Raw genomic sequence first — 15,390 nt, forward strand, 5'->3', positions numbered from 1 at the left:
CTTTCACCAGGTGACAGTGCGTAGGCCCTGCGGCCATGGATCCTCACACCGTACCTGTCTCCCCACAATGCACATGGAAGGCGGTACAAGAGGGCACATAGGCACACCAGGTCTGTGATCGAGCGCACATTTGGCATCCTAAAATCACGCCTCATGTGACTCTACAAGAGTGGCAGAGCTCTGCAGTGTGCACCTGAGACTGTCTGCAAAATCGTAGCAACATGCGCCATGCTGCACAACACGGCCTGCAGGGGTGGATTTCCCATGGATGTGACTGATTCTGAATCGGAGGATGATGACCCAGGACCACCTGCCCAACAGCAGTTGGGTGGTAGTTCTGCAGCAGAGGAGAGAAGGTGCAGGGACAAGATAGCTAACAATTATTATTAAAGGTACGTCCAGAGTATTTACACACTACCCTCTACATAAGACATGACAAATTGTGATTTTCAATTGGTGCTTTATTGCACAAGGTTGCACAAACAAAAACAGGACAACCTGCCCATCGCAAAATATATGCTTGAACGAATGCGTAACTGCATTGTGGTTACATCACTACAATTTAGAACTAAAATATGGTCCATAAATTGTGCAGTTTCCCTAGACAAATTACTTTCTGCCTTTCCGTTTAGCCTGGCCAGAGCTGCCACTTGCAAACCTAACCCGGCGGCTGCTGCTCTGATGCATTGGAGGTATTTCCGTTGAAGAGATACTACTGCAGCTTGATACCTCACTGTCTGAGACCTCCATAGGATCACCATGGGCAAACATATTGGTTTGCAGTGTTTCCACTGCTACAGTAATTTGTTGCAGGGCCCGAGAAACATCCCCACTATAGTGGCCCATCTCCACCTGGAGCTCCAGGGTGCGCTTGGTGTGTTGGGTCGTCTCATGTGCAAGCCTACCAATCGCCCTGCTCAAAGTGTCCATTTTGTGGCCACTCCTGCGCTCCAGGCGACTGTGCTGCACTCTTTCCTCCGCCAATTCTTTGGCTAGATCGGCAATAGTACCTGTCAGGGCATCAAATCTGGCGTCCAGCCGGCACTGGTTTTCAGCCATTGTTTTAGTGATGTTCCTGAAGCCCTGTGTCAGCTTCAGGTTCATTAGCCTCTGTTTCTTTAGTTTCAGGAGCTGTATCCTTAACATCGCCTGTTCCAGGCCTCCAAACAACACCCGACTGGGTGCTCCAGCAGGAGGCTGACTTTGGAGACGCCGCATGGACTTCTGGGTTGGTCGCACTAGCCGCACCCTGGTGGCAGGAGAGCGTCTCGATGGATTTGACTGCCGTGAGGCTGGGGTCACACTGGCTGTCGCCTGTGAAGTGGTTGGTGCAGCTGTGGCTGGGACTTCCGGGCAACTTGACCCACTTGATACTCCCACATCCTGGCCTTCCTCCAACTGGGCCTGGTCCAGGCTTCCCTCTGTGTCCTCGTCACAGTGTTCTCCTTCCAGTGGGGTGTCTATGTGGGAGAAGATGGAAGGAAAGAATAAATATGTGAGTCACTATCTCAGTGGTGTTGCAATGTTTATAACCTCAAGTCACTGCTAAAATACACTGTATATGCCACTGGCTACAGCTCCCATGATGCACCATTTTGGTTAACTGTTTTGTGACAATGGATTTTTGGGTGTGAATGATTAGTATGCAGGCGCAGAACAGGCTTTAGTGGTTTATTAAAGATTGCTAACACATTTCATACTTAACAGTGTTTGGTTCTGGCTGTGATATGTCAAGGGTCCCAAATCCTGCAACAGCCACCCTCTCCACCGTGGCCTCAGCTGCAGATGGTTCAGATGCAGTAGATGGCCCTCCTCCTCTCCCTTGTACCTCTTGTAGATGTGCTGCCGCCCTCTCCACCATGGCCTTAGCTGCAGATGGTTCAGATGCAGTAGATGGCCCTCCTCCTGTCCCTTGTACCTCTTGCAGACGTGCTGCCGCCCTCTCCACCATGGCCTCAGCTGCAGATGGTTCAGATGCAGTAGATGGCCCTCCTCCGGTCCCTTGTACCTCTTGTAGATGTGCTGCCACCCTCTCCACCATGGCCTCAGCTGCAGATGGTTCAGATGCAGTAGATGGCCCTCCTCCGGTCCCTTGTACCTCTTGTAGATGTGCTGCCGCCCTCTCCACCATGGCCTCAGCTGCAGATGGTTCAGATGCAGTAGATGGCCCTCCTCCTGTCCCTTGTACCTCTTGTAGACGTGCTGCCACCCTCTCCACCATGGCCTCAGCTGCAGATGGTTCAGATGCAGTAGATGGCCCTCCTCCCGTCCCTTGTACCTCTTGCAGATGTGCTGCCGCCCTCTCCACCATGGCCTCAGCTGCAGATGGTTCAGATGCAGTAGATGGCCCTCCTCCTGTCCCTTGTACCTCTTGTAGATGTGCTGCCACCCTCTCCACCATGGCCTCAGCTGCAGAGGGTTCAGATGCAGTAGATGGCCCTCCTCCTGTCCCTTGTACCTCTTGTAGATGTGCTGCCACCCTCTCCACCATGGCCTCAGCTGCAGATGGTTCAGATGCAGTAGATGGCCCTCCTCCGGTCCCTTGTACCTCTTGTAGATGTGCTGCCGTCCTCTCCACCATGGCCTCAGCTGCAGATGGTTCAGATGCAGTAGATGGCCCTCCTCCGGTCCCTTGTACCTCCTGTAGACGTACTCCCACCCTCTCCACCATGGCCTCAGCTGCAGATGGTTCAGATGCAGTAGATGGCCCTCCTCCTGTCCCTTGTACCTCTTGTAGACGTGCTGCCGCCCTCTCCACCGTGGCCTCAGCTGCAGATGGTTCAGATGCAGTAGATGGCCCTCCTCCGGTCCCTTGTACCTCCTGTAGACGTACTCCCACCCTCTCCACCATGGCCTCAGCTGCAGATGGTTCAGATGCAGTAGATGGCCCTCCTCCGGTCCCTTTTGTAGATGTGCTGCCGCCCTCTCCGCCATGGCCTCAGCTGCAGATGGTTCAGATGCAGTAGATGGCCCTCCTCCGGTCCCTTGTACCTCTTGTAGATGTGCTGCCGCCCTCTCCACCATGGCCTCAGCTGCAGATGGTTCAGATGCAGTAGATGGCCCTCCTCCTGTCCCTTGTACCTCTTGTAGATGTGCTGCCGCCCTCTCCACCATGGCCTCAGCTGCTGATGGTTCAGATGCAGTAGATGGCCCTCCTCCTGTCCCTTGTACCTCTTGTAGATGTGCTGCCGCCCTCTCCACCATGGCCTCAGCTGCAGATGGTTCAGATGCAGTAGATGGCCCTCCTCCTGTCCCTTGTACCTCTTGTAGACGTGCTGCCACCCTCTCCACCGTGGTCGCAGCTGCAGATGGTTCAGATGCAGTAGATGGCCCTCCTCCGGTCCCTTGTACCTCTTGTAGATGTGCTGCCGCCCTCTCCACCATGGCCTCAGCTGCAGATGGTTCAGATGCAGTAGATGGCCCTCCTCCGGTCCCTTGTACCTCTTGTAGATGTGCTGCCACCCTCTCCACCATGGCCTCAGCTGCAGATGGTTCAGATGCAGTAGATGGCCCTCCTCCTCCTCTCCCTTGTACCTCTTGTAGATGTGCTGCCGCCCTCTCCACCGTGGCCTCAGCTGCAGATGGTTCAGATGCAGTAGATGGCCCTCCTCCTCTCCCTTGTACCTCTTGTAGATGTGCTGCCGCCCTCTCCACCATGGCCTCAGCTGCAGATGGTTCCGATGCAGTAGATGGCCCTCCTCCGGTCCCTTGTACCTCTTGTAGATGTGCTGCCGCCCTCTCCACCATAGCCTCAGCTGCAGATGGTTCAGATGCAGTAGATGGCCCTCCTCCGGTCCCTTGTACCTCTTGTAGATGTGCTGCCACCCTCTCCACCATGGCCTCAGCTGCAGATGGTTCAGATGCAGTAGATGGCCCTCCTCCTGTCCCCTGTACCTCTTGTAGATGTGCTGCCGCCCTCTCCACCATGGCCTCAGCTGCTGATGGTTCAGATGCAGTAGATGGCCCTCCTCCTGTCCCTTGTACCTCTTGTAGACGTGCTGCCACCCTCTCCACCGTGGTCGCAGCTGCAGATGGTTCAGATGCAGTAGATGGCCCTCCTCCGGTCCCTTGTACCTCTTGTAGATGTGCTGCCGCCCTCTCCACCATGGCCTCAGCTGCAGATGGTTCAGATGCAGTAGATGGCCCTCCTCCGGTCCCTTGTACCTCTTGTAGATGTGCTGCCGTCCTCTCCACCATGGCCTCAGCTGCAGATGGTTCAGATGCAGTAGATGGCCCTCCTCCTCTCCCTTGTACCTCTTGTAGATGTGCTGCCGCCCTCTCCACCGTGGCCTCAGCTGCAGATGGTTCAGATGCAGTAGATGGCCCTCCTCCTGTCCCTTGTACCTCTTGTAGATGTGCTGATTGCCCTCTCCACCGTGGCCTCAGCTACAGATGGTTCAGATGCAGTAGATGGCCCTCCTCCGGTCCCTTGTACCTCTTGTAGATGTGCTGCCGCCCTCTCCACCATGGCCTCAGCTGCAGATGGTTCAGATGCAGTAGATGGCCCTCCTCCGGTCCCTTGTACCTCTTGTAGATGTGCTGCCGCCCTCTCCACCATGGCCTTAGCTGCAGATGGTTCAGATGCAGTAGATGGCCCTCCTCCTGTCCCTTGTACCTCTTGTAGATGTGCTGCCACCCTCTCCACCATGGCCTCAGCTGCTGATGGTTCAGATGCAGTAGATGGCCCTCCTCCTGTCCCTTGTACCTCTTGTAGATGTGCTGCCGCCCTCTCCACCATGGCCTCAGCTGCAGATGGTTCAGATGCAGTAGATGGCCCTCCTCCTGTCCCTTGTACCTCTTGTAGATGTGCTGCCACCCTCTCCACCATGGCCTCAGCTGCAGATGGTTCAGATGCAGTAGATGGCCCTCCTCCTGTCCCTTGTACCTCTTGTAGATGTGCTGCCACCCTCTCCACCATGGCCTCAGCTGCAGATGGTTCCGATGCAGTAGATGGCCCTCCTCCTCTCCCTTGTACCTCTTGTAGATGTGCTGCCACCCTCTCCACCATGGCCTCAGCTGCAGATGGTTCAGATGCAGTAGATGGCCCTCCTCCGGTCCATTGTACCTCTTGTAGATGTGCTGCCACCCTCTCCACCATGGCCTCAGCTGCAGATGGTTCAGATGCAGTAGATGGCCCTCCTCCTGTCCCTTGTACCTCTTGTAGATGTGCTGCCACCCTCTCCACCATGGCCTCAGCTGCAGATGGTTCAGATGCAGTAGATGGCCCTCCTCCGGTCCCTTGTACCTCTTGCAGATGTGCTGCCGCCCTCTCCACCATGGCCTCAGCTGCAGATGGTTCAGATGCAGTAGATGGCCCTCCTCCGGTCCCTTGTACCTCTTGTAGATGTGCTGCCGCCCTCTCCACCGTGGCCTCAGCTGCAGATGGATCAGATGCAGTAGATGGCCCTCCTCCGGTCCCTTGTACCTCTTGTAGATGTGCTGCCGCCCTCTCCACCATGGCCTCAGCTGCAGATGGTTCAGATGCAGTAGATGGCCCTCCTCCGGTCCCTTGTACCTCTTGTAGATGTGCTGCCACCCTCTCCACCGTGGCCTCAGCTGCAGATGGTTCAGATGCAGTAGATGGCCCTCCTCCTGTCCCTTGTACCTCTTGTAGATGTGCTGCCACCCTCTCCACCATGGCCTCAGCTGCTGATGGTTCAGATGCAGTAGATGGCCCTCCTCCGGTCCCTTGTACCTCTTGTAGATGTGCTGCCACCCTCTCCACCGTGACCTCAGCTGCAGATGGTTCAGATGCAGTAGATGGCCCTCCTCCTGTCCCTTGTACCTCTTGTAGATGTGCTGCCGCCCTCTCCACCGTGGCCTCAGCTGCAGATGGTTCAGATGCAGTAGATGGCCCTCCTCCTGTCCCTTGTACCTCTTGTAGATGTGCTGCCGCCCTCTCCACCATAGCCTCAGCTGCAGATGGTTCAGATGCAGTAGATGGCCCTCCTCCGGTCCCTTGTACCTCTTGTAGATGTGCTGCCGCCCTCTCCACCGTGGCCTCAGCTGCAGATGGTTCAGATGCAGTAGATGGCCCTCCTCCTGTCCCTTGTACCTCTTGTAGATGTGCTGCCGCCCTCTCCACCGTGGCCTCAGCTGCAGATGGTTCAGATGCAGTAGATGGCCCTCCTCCGGTCCCTTGTACCTCTTGTAGATGTGCTGCCGCCCTCTCCACCATGGCCTCAGCTGCAGATGGTTCAGATGCAGTAGATGGCCCTCCTCCGGTCCCTTGTACCTCTTGTAGATGTGCTGCCGCCCTCTCCACCATGGCCTCAGCTGCTGATGGTTCAGATGCAGTAGATGGCCCTCCTCCTGTCCCTTGTACCTCTTGTAGATGTGCTGCCACCCTCTCCACCGTGGCCTCAGCTGCAGATGGTTCAGATGCAGTAGATGGCCCTCCTCCTGTCCCTTGTACCTCTTGTAGATGTGCTGCCGCCCTCTCCACCATAGCCTCAGCTGCAGATGGTTCAGATGCAGTAGATGGCCCTCCTCCGGTCCCTTGTACCTCTTGTAGATGTGCTGCCACCCTCTCCACCGTGACCTCAGCTGCAGATGGTTCAGATGCAGTAGATGCCCCTCCTCCTGTCCCTTGTACCTCTTGTAGATGTGCTGCCGCCCTCTCCACCATGGCCTCAGCGGCAGATGGTTCAGATGCAGTAGATGGCCCTCCTCCTGTCCCTTGTACCTCTTGTAGATGTGCTGCCGCCCTCTCCACCATGGCCTCAGCTGCAGATGGTTCAGATGCAGTAGATGGCCCTCCTCCGGTCCCTTTTGTAGATGTGCTGCCACCCTCTCCACCATGGCCTCAGCTGCAGATGGTTCAGATGCAGTAGATGGCCCTCCTCCGGTCCCTTGTACCTCTTGTAGATGTGCTGCCGCCCTCTCCACCGTGGCCTCAGCTGCAGATGGTTCAGATGCAGTAGATGGCCCTCCTCCTGTCCCTTGTACCTCTTGTAGATGTGCTGCCACCCTCTCCACCGTGGCCTCAGCTGCAGATGGTTCCGATGCAGTAGATGGCCCTCTTCCTGTCCCTTGTACCTCTTGTAGATGTGCTGCCGCCCTCTCCACCGTGGCCTCAGCTGCAGATGGTTCAGATGCAGTAGATGGCCCTCCTCCTATCCCTTGTACCTCTTGTAGATGTGCTGCCGTCCTCTCCACCGTGGCCTCAGCTGCAGATGGTTCAGATGCAGTAGATGGCCCTCCTCCGGTCCCTTGTACCTCTTGTAGATGTGCTGCCGCCCTCTCCACCGTGGCCTCAGCTGCAGATGGTTCAGATGCAGTAGATGGCCCTCCTCCTGTCCCTTGCACCTCTTGTAGATGTGGTGCCGCCCTCTCCACCGTGGCCTCAGCTGCAGATGGTTCAGATACAGTAGATGGCCCTCCTCCTGTCCCTTGTACCTCTTGCAGATGTGCTGCCGCCCTCTCCACCATGGCCTCAGCTGCAGATGGTTCCGATGCAGTAGATGGCCCTCCTCCGGTCCCTTGTACCTCTTGTAGATGTGCTGCCGCCCTCTCCACCATGGCCTCAGCTGCAGATGGTTCAGATGCAGTAGATGGCCCTCCTCCGGTCCCTTGTACCTCTTGTAGATGTGCTGCCGCCCTCTCCACCGTGGCCTCAGCTGCAGATGGTTCAGATGCAGTAGATGGCCCTCGTCCTGTCTCTTGTACCTCTTGTAGATGTGCTGCCGCCCTCTCCACCGTGGCCTCAGCTGCAGAGGGTTCAGATGCAGTAGATGGCCCTCCTCCTGTCCCTTGTACCTCTTGTAGATGTGCAGCCACCCGCTCCACCGTGGCCTCAGCTGCAGATGGTTCAGATGCAGTAGATGGCCCTCCTCCTGTCCCTTGTACCTCTTGCAGATGTGCTGCCGCCCTCTCCACCGTGGCCTCAGCTGCTGATGGTTCAGATGCAGTAGATGGCCCTCCTCCTCTCCCTTGTACCTCTTGTAGATGTGCTGCCGCCCTCTCCACCGTGGCCTCAGCTGCAGATGGTTCAGATGCAGTAGATGGCCCTCCTCCGGTCCCTTGTACCTCTTGTAGATGTGCTGCCACCCTCTCCACCATGGCCTCAGCTGCAGATGGTTCAGATGCAGTAGATGGCCCTCCTCCTGTCCCTTGTACCTCTTGTAGATGTGCTGCCGCCCTCTCCACCGTGGCCTCAGCTGCAGATGGTTCAGATGCAGTAGTTGGCCCTCCTCCTGTCCCTTGTACCTCTTGCAGATGTGCTGCCGCCCTCTCCACCGTGGCCTCAGCTGCAGATGGTTCAGATGCAGTAGATGGCCCTCCTCCTCTCCCTTGTACCTCTTGTAGATGTGCTGCCACCCTCTCCACCATGGCCTCAGCTGCAGATGGTTCAGATGCAGTAGATGGCCCTCCTCCGGTCCCTTGTACCTCTTGTAGATGTGCTGCCACCCTCTCCACCATGGCCTCAGCTGCAGATGGTTCAGATGCAGTAGATGGCCCTCCTCCTGTCCCTTGTACCTCTTGTAGATGTGCTGCCACCCTCTCCACCATGGCCTCAGCTGCAGATGGTTCAGATGCAGTAGATGGCCCTCCTCCGGTCCCTTGTACCTCTTGTAGATGTGCTGCCACCCTCTCCACCATGGCCTCAGCTGCAGATGGTTCAGATGCAGTAGATGGCCCTCTTCCTGTCCCTTGTACCTCTTGTAGATGTGCTGCCGCCCTCTCCACCATGGCCTCAGCTGCAGATGGTTCAGATGCAGTAGATGGCCCTCCTCCGGTCCCTTGTACCTCTTGTAGATGTGCTGCCGCCCTCTCCACCGTGGCCTCAGCTGCAGATGGTTCAGATGCAGTAGATGGCCCTCCTCCTGTCCCTTGTACCTCTTGTAGATGTGCTGCCGCCCTCTCCACCGTGGCCTCAGCTGCAGATGGTTCAGATGCAGTAGATGGCCCTCCTCCTGTCCCTTGTACCTCTTGTAGATGTGCTGCCGCCCTCCCCACCGTGGCCTCAGCTGCAGATGGTTCAGATGCAGTAGATGGCCCTCCTCCGGTCCCTTGTACCTCTTGTAGATGTGCTGCCGCCCTCTCCACCATGGCCTCAGCTGCAGATGGTTCAGATGCAGTAGATGGCCCTCCTCCGGTCCCTTGTACCTCTTGTAGATGTGCTGCCACCCTCTCCACCATGGCCTCAGCTGCAGATGGTTCAGATGCAGTAGATGGCCCTCCTCCTGTCCCTTGTACCTCTTGTAGATGTGCTGCCACCCTCTCCACCGTGGCCTCAGCTGCAGATGGTTCAGATGCAGTAGATGGCCCTCCTCCTGTCCCTTGTACCTCTTGTAGATGTGCTGCCGCCCTCTCCACCGTGGCCTCAGCTGCAGATGGTTCAGATGCAGTAGATGGCCCTCCTCCTGTCCCTTGTACCTCTTGTAGATGTGCCGCCGCCCTCTCCACCGTGGCCTCAGCTGCAGATGGTTCAGATGCAGTAGATGGCCCTCCTCCTGTCCCTTGTACCTCTTGTAGATGTGCTGCCACCCTCTCCACCGTGGCCTCAGCTGCAGATGGTTCAGATGCAGTAGATGGCCCTCCTCCTGTCCCTTGTACCTCTTGTAGATGTGCTGCCTCCCTCTCCACCATGGCCTCAGCGGCAGATGGTTCAGATGCAGTAGATGGCCCTCGTCCTGTCTCTTGTACCTCTTGTAGATGTGCTGCCGCCCTCTCCACCATGGCCTCAGCTGCAGAGGGTTCAGATGCAGTAGATGGCCCTCCTCCTGTCCCTTGTACCTCTTGTAGATGTGCTGCCGCCCTCTCCACCATGGCCTCAGCTGCAGAGGGTTCAGATGCAGTAGATGGCCCTCCTCCTGTCCCTTGTACCTCTTGTAGATGTGCTGCCGCCCTCTCCACCATGGCCTCAGCTGCAGAGGGTTCAGATGCAGTAGATGGCCCTCCTCCTGTCCCTTGTACCTCTTGAAGATGTGCTGCCGGCCTCTCCACCGTGGCCTCAGCTGCAGATGGTTCAGATGCAGTAGATGGCCCTCCTCCTGTCCCTTGTACCTCTTGTAGATGTGCTGCCGCCCTCTCCACCATGGCCTCAGCTGCAGATGGTTCAGATGCAGTAGATGGCCCTCCTCCTGTCCCTTGTACCTCTTGTAGATGTGCTGCCACCCTCTCCACCATGGCCTCAGCTGCTGATGGTTCAGATGCAGTAGATGGCCCTCCTCCGGTCCCTTGTACCTCTTGTAGATGTGCTGCCGTCCTCTCCACCATGGCCTCAGCTGCAGATGGTTCAGATGCAGTAGATGGCCCTCCTCCTGTCCCTTGTACCTCTTGTAGATGTGCTGCCGCCCTCTCCACCATGGCCTCAGCTGCAGATGGTTCAGATGCAGTAGATGGCCCTCCTCCTGTCCCTTGTACCTCTTGTAGATGTGCTGCCGCCCTCTCCACCATGGCCTCAGCTGCAGATGGTTCAGATGCAGTAGATGGCCCTCCTCCGGTCCCTTGTACCTCTTGTAGATGTGCTGCCGCCCTCTCCACCATGGCCTCAGCTACAGATGGTTCAGATGCAGTAGATGGCCCTCCTCCGGTCCCTTGTACCTCTTGTAGATGTGCTGCCGCCCTCTCCACCATAGCCTCAGCTGCAGATGGTTCAGATGCAGTAGATGGCCCTCCTCCGGTCCTTTGTACCTCTTGTAGATGTGCTGCCGCCCTCTCCACCATGGCCTCAGCTGCAGATGGTTCAGATGCAGTAGATGGCCCTCCTCCGGTCCTTTGAACCTCTTGTAGATGTGCTGCCACCCTCTCCACCATAGCCTCAGCTGCAGATGGTTCAGATGCAGTAGATGGCCCTCCTCCGGTCCCTTGTACCTCTTGTAGATGTGCTGCCACCCTCTCCACCATGGCCTCAGCTGCAGATGGTTCAGATGCAGTAGATGGCCCTCCTCCGGTCCCTTGTACCTCTTGTAGATGTGCTGCCGCCCTCTCCACCATGGCCTCAGCTGCAGATGGTTCAGATGCAGTAGATGGCCCTCCTCCGGTCCCTTGTACCTCTTGTAGATGTGCTGCCACCCTCTCCACCATGGCCTCAGCTGCAGATGGTTCAGATGCAGTAGATGGCCCTCCTCCTCTCCCTTGTACCTCTTGTAGATGTGCTGCCGCCCTCTCCACCGTGGCCTCAGCTGCAGATGGTTCAGATGCAGTAGATGGCCCTCCTCCGGTCCCTTGTACCTCTTGTAGATGTGCTGCCGCCCTCTCCACCGTGGCCTCAGCTGCAGATGGTTCCGATGCAGTAGATGGCCCTCCTCCTCTCCCTTGTACCTCTTGTAGATGTGCTGCCACCCTCTCCACCGTGGCCTCAGCTGCAGATGGTTCAGATGCAGTAGATGGCCCTCCTCCTGTCCCTTGTACCTCTTGTAGATGTGCTGCCACCCTCTCCACCATAGCCTCAGCTGCAGATGGTTCAGATGCAGTAGATGGCCCTCCTCCTGTCCCTTGTACCTCTTGTAGATGTGCTGCCGCCCTCTCCACCATGGCCTCAGCTGCAGATGGTTCAGATGCAGTAGATGGCCCTCCTCCGGTCCCTTGTACCTCTTGTAGATGTGCTGCCGCCCTCTCCACCATGGCCTCAGCTGCAGATGGTTCAGATGCAGTAGATGGCCCTCCTCCGGTCCCTTGTACCTCTTGTAGATGTGCTGCCGCCCTCTCCACCATGGCCTTAGCTGCAGATGGTTCAGATGCAGTAGATGGCCCTCCTCCGGTCCCTTGTACCTCTTGTAGATGTGCTGCCGCCCTCTCCACCATGGCCTCAGCTGCAGAGGGTTCAGATGCAGTAGATGGCCCTCCTCCGGTCCCTTGTACCTCTTGTAGATGTGCTGCCGCCCTCTCCACCATGGCCTCAGCTGCAGATGGTTCAGATGCAGTAGATGGCCCTCCTCCTGTCCCTTGTACCTCTTGTAGATGTGCTGCCGCCCTCTCCACCATAGCCTCAGCTGCAGATGGTTCCGATGCAGTAGATGGCCCTCCTCCGGTCCCTTGTACCTCTTGTAGATGTGCTGCCGCCCTCTCCACCATGGCCTCAGCTGCAGATGGTTCAGATGCAGTAGATGGCCCTCCTCCGGTCCCTTGTACCTCTTGTAGATGTGCTGCCTCCCTCTCCACCGTGGCCTTAGCTGCAGATGGTTCAGATGCAGTAGATGGCCCTCCTCCGGTCCCTTGTACCTCTTGTAGATGTGCTGCCGCCCTCTCCACCATGGCCTCAGCTGCAGAGGGTTCAGATGCAGTAGATGGCCCTCCTCCGGTCCCTTGTACCTCTTGTAGATGTGCTGCCTCCCTCTCCACCGTGGCCTCAGCTGCAGATGGTTCAGATGCAGTAGATGGCCCTCCTCCGGTCCCTTGTACCTCTTGCAGACGTGCTGCCGCCCTCTCCACCGTGGCCTCAGCTGCAGATGGTTCAGATGCAGTAGATGGCCCTCCTCCGGTCCCTTGTACCTCTTGTAGACGTGCTGCCGCCCTCTCCTTGGCCCTGGAGCGCAGGTCTTACCAGCGCTTCTTTACATCACCCAGGGACATGTGTGCCACACCCAGGGCATTGATGCACTGCTGCAATCCAGGCCAGATCTTTCATTTGTCAGACTCAGTAATACTGTGCAAGACCCTCCCAAATAGCCCCTTATGCTTATTGCATCGTTCTTCAATAATTATGTCGAGCTCCTTCTCAGAGAACTTGCGCTTCCTCAGCCGCTCCTTTCCACCCTTGTCACTGGCCTTGCTGCTCATAGTTTCAATGATAGCCAAGCAGCAGTGTTGGACCATGCGGATGCACATAACCATGTGCTAGTGATTCTGCTCAGGACTATCCTTGGACACCACTTCCTGTTTTGGGGTCCTTCAGCTCCACCAGGAAGTGTTTTCGCATATTTTTAGCAAAATATATATATATATATGGCGGCCCACATAAGGTATTAGCGCAAGTGACTCACCTGGGGGAGGAGCATCCGAACACCTATCAGGACGGGGCAGGGTATTTTAAACCCGTGATTTTTTTACCTGCATCCTGATCACACTCCGGGCGCTGAAGAAGGCTATGACGCTGAAATGCATCCGCCATTCTGTGTGAACTGTGAATAAAAGCTGGCTCCGAAACTTCCCCTGTGTGGCCTCTGCTCTTTCTTCGAGGGAGTTTGCTTTGACATTTTTCCGCGCAGTTCCAGTGCTGCGCTTAAGAGGCCCTCGCAGCTCTAAGTTGGCCCTGGTTTGCTGGACACTGCTTCGGCGTTTTTTCGTTTTTCTCCAGGTTGCTGGATTTGCCAAGGCCCACCTTCAGGCACAGGAAGACAGGTGGCGGTGTATGCGGTCACTGACTGCACTGTGGCAATGTGTATTCACACACTTGCCCACGCTAAATCGATCCCTGATGTCTGGAGGGTGCTGCAGCGTGGGGACCAGAGGAGAAAGCAGAATTCGCACTAACACGGACTTTGGAGTTTTGTGCTTAATTACGTTGCTGTTCCACCCTCGCAATACCCTCCCATCAAGAACAAAGCATTTTGGGACATGTAGGCGCCTGCCACTGGGCGGCCCACATAAGGTATTAGCGCAAGTGACTCACCTGGGGGAGGAGCATCCGAACACCTATCAGGACGGGGCAGGGTATTTTAAACCCGTGATTTTCTACCTGCATCCTGATCACACTCCGGGCGCTGAAGAAGGCTATGACGCTGAAATGCATCCGCCATTCTGTGTGAACTGTGAATAAAAGCTGGCTCCGAAGCTTCCCCTGTGTGGCCTCTGCTCTTTCTTCGAGGGAGTTTGCTTTGACATTTTTCCGCGCAGTTCCAGTGCTGCGCTTAAGAGGCCCTCGCAGCTCTAAGTTGGCCCTGGTTTGCTGGACACTGCTTCGGCGGTTTTTCGTTTTTCTCCAGGTTGCTGGATTTGCCAAGGCCCACCTTCAGGCACAGGAAGACAGGTGGCGGTGTATGCGGTCACTGACTGCACTGTGGCAATGTGTATTCACACACTTGCCCACGCTGAATCGATCCCTGATGTCTGGAGGGTGCTGCAGCGTGGGGACCAGAGGAGAAAGCAGAATTCGCACTAACACGGACTTTGGAGTTTTGTGCTTGATTACTTTGCTGTTCCACCCTCGCAAAACCCTCCCATCAAGAACAAAGCATTTTGGGACATGTAGGCGCCTGCCACTGGGCGGCCCACATAAGGTATTAGCGCAAGTGAATCACCTGGGGGAGGAGCATCCGAACACCTATCAGAACGGGGCAGGGTATTTTAAACCCGTGATTTTGTACCTGCATCCTGATCACACTCCGGGCGCTGAAGAAGGCTATGACGCTGAAATGCATCCGCCATTCTGTGTGAACTGTGAATAAAAGCTGGCTCCGAAACTTCCCCGTGTGGCCTCTGCTCTTTCTTCGAGGGAGTTTGCTTTGACATTTTTCCACGCAGTTCCAGTGCTGCGCTTAAGAGGCCCTCGCAGCTCTAAGTTGGCCCTGGTTTGCTGGACACTGCTTCGGCGGTTTTTCGTTTTTCTCCAGGTTGCTGGATTTGCCAAGGCCCACCTTCAGGCACAGGAAGACAGGTGGCGGTGTATGCGGTCACTGACTGCACTGTGGCAATGTGTATTCACACACTTGCCCACGCTGAATCGATCCCTGATGTCTGGAGGGTGCTGCAGCGTGGGGACCAGAGGAGAAAGCAGAATTCGCACTAACACGGACTTTGGAGTTTTGTGCTTAATTACGTTGCTGTTCCACCCTCGCAATACCCTCCCATCAAGAACAAAGCATTTTGGGACATGTAGGCGCCTGCCACTGGGCGGCCCACATAAGGTATTAGCGCAAGTGACTCACCTGGGGGAGGAGCATCCGAACACCTATCAGGACGGGGCAGGGTATTTTAAACCCGTGATTTTGTACCTGCATCCTGATCACACTCCGGGCGCTGAAGAAGGCTATGACGCTGAAATGCATCCGCCATTCTGTGTGAACTGTGAATAAAAGCTGGCTCCGAAGCTTCCCCTGTGTGGCCTCTGCTCTTTCTTCGAGGGAGTTTGCTTTGACATATATATATATAGTCCAACAAATGCCCTAAAGCAACGAGAGGTCACACAACGGCGTTCTCCCTCAGTGACAAGCCTCGCTGCAGCTCACCTGCCCTGCTCCCTGTAATTATTTCACGAAGCCGACGCGTTTTTAGGCATTCTGCCTCTTCTTCTTGGGCTGACAAAATTAAAGCTATAAAAATGAACGAAGGACTATCCATTGGTCATCAACAAAAAACGGCGGCCATCTTTAAATGTCGATGTGAAACAAGAACGTAAACTGCAGTATACTTCAAAAATTATGTTCACGGAGATTCCAACAATGGGTGATCAGACTGTGCACAGTGAATGTGAAGATCAAAATAAAAAGAAGTAGTGTAAGCAAC

At 56.0% G+C, this 15,390-nt stretch overlaps 1 protein-coding gene across 2 annotated transcripts in view; it reads right to left on the minus strand.

Annotated features, from left to right (window-relative positions):
- Nucleotides 1–443: 443 nt before the first annotated feature.
- Nucleotides 444–15,390, minus strand: part of LOC147670615 (uncharacterized) — a 59,526-nt gene continuing 44,579 nt past the window's right edge. For both annotated transcript variants that reach the window (XM_086948128.1, XM_086948129.1), the window contains one exon: nucleotides 444–1,460. In XM_086948128.1, coding sequence (XP_086804254.1) covers nucleotides 610–1,460 — 851 coding nt within the window. In that variant the 3' untranslated portion in view covers nucleotides 444–609. The remainder of the gene's footprint in view (nucleotides 1,461–15,390) is intronic.

The sequence above is a fragment of the Lissotriton vulgaris genome, unplaced genomic scaffold, assembly GCF_964263255.1.
Source record: "Lissotriton vulgaris unplaced genomic scaffold, aLisVul1.2 SCAFFOLD_1770, whole genome shotgun sequence".
Taxonomy (NCBI): domain Eukaryota; kingdom Metazoa; phylum Chordata; class Amphibia; order Caudata; family Salamandridae; genus Lissotriton; species Lissotriton vulgaris.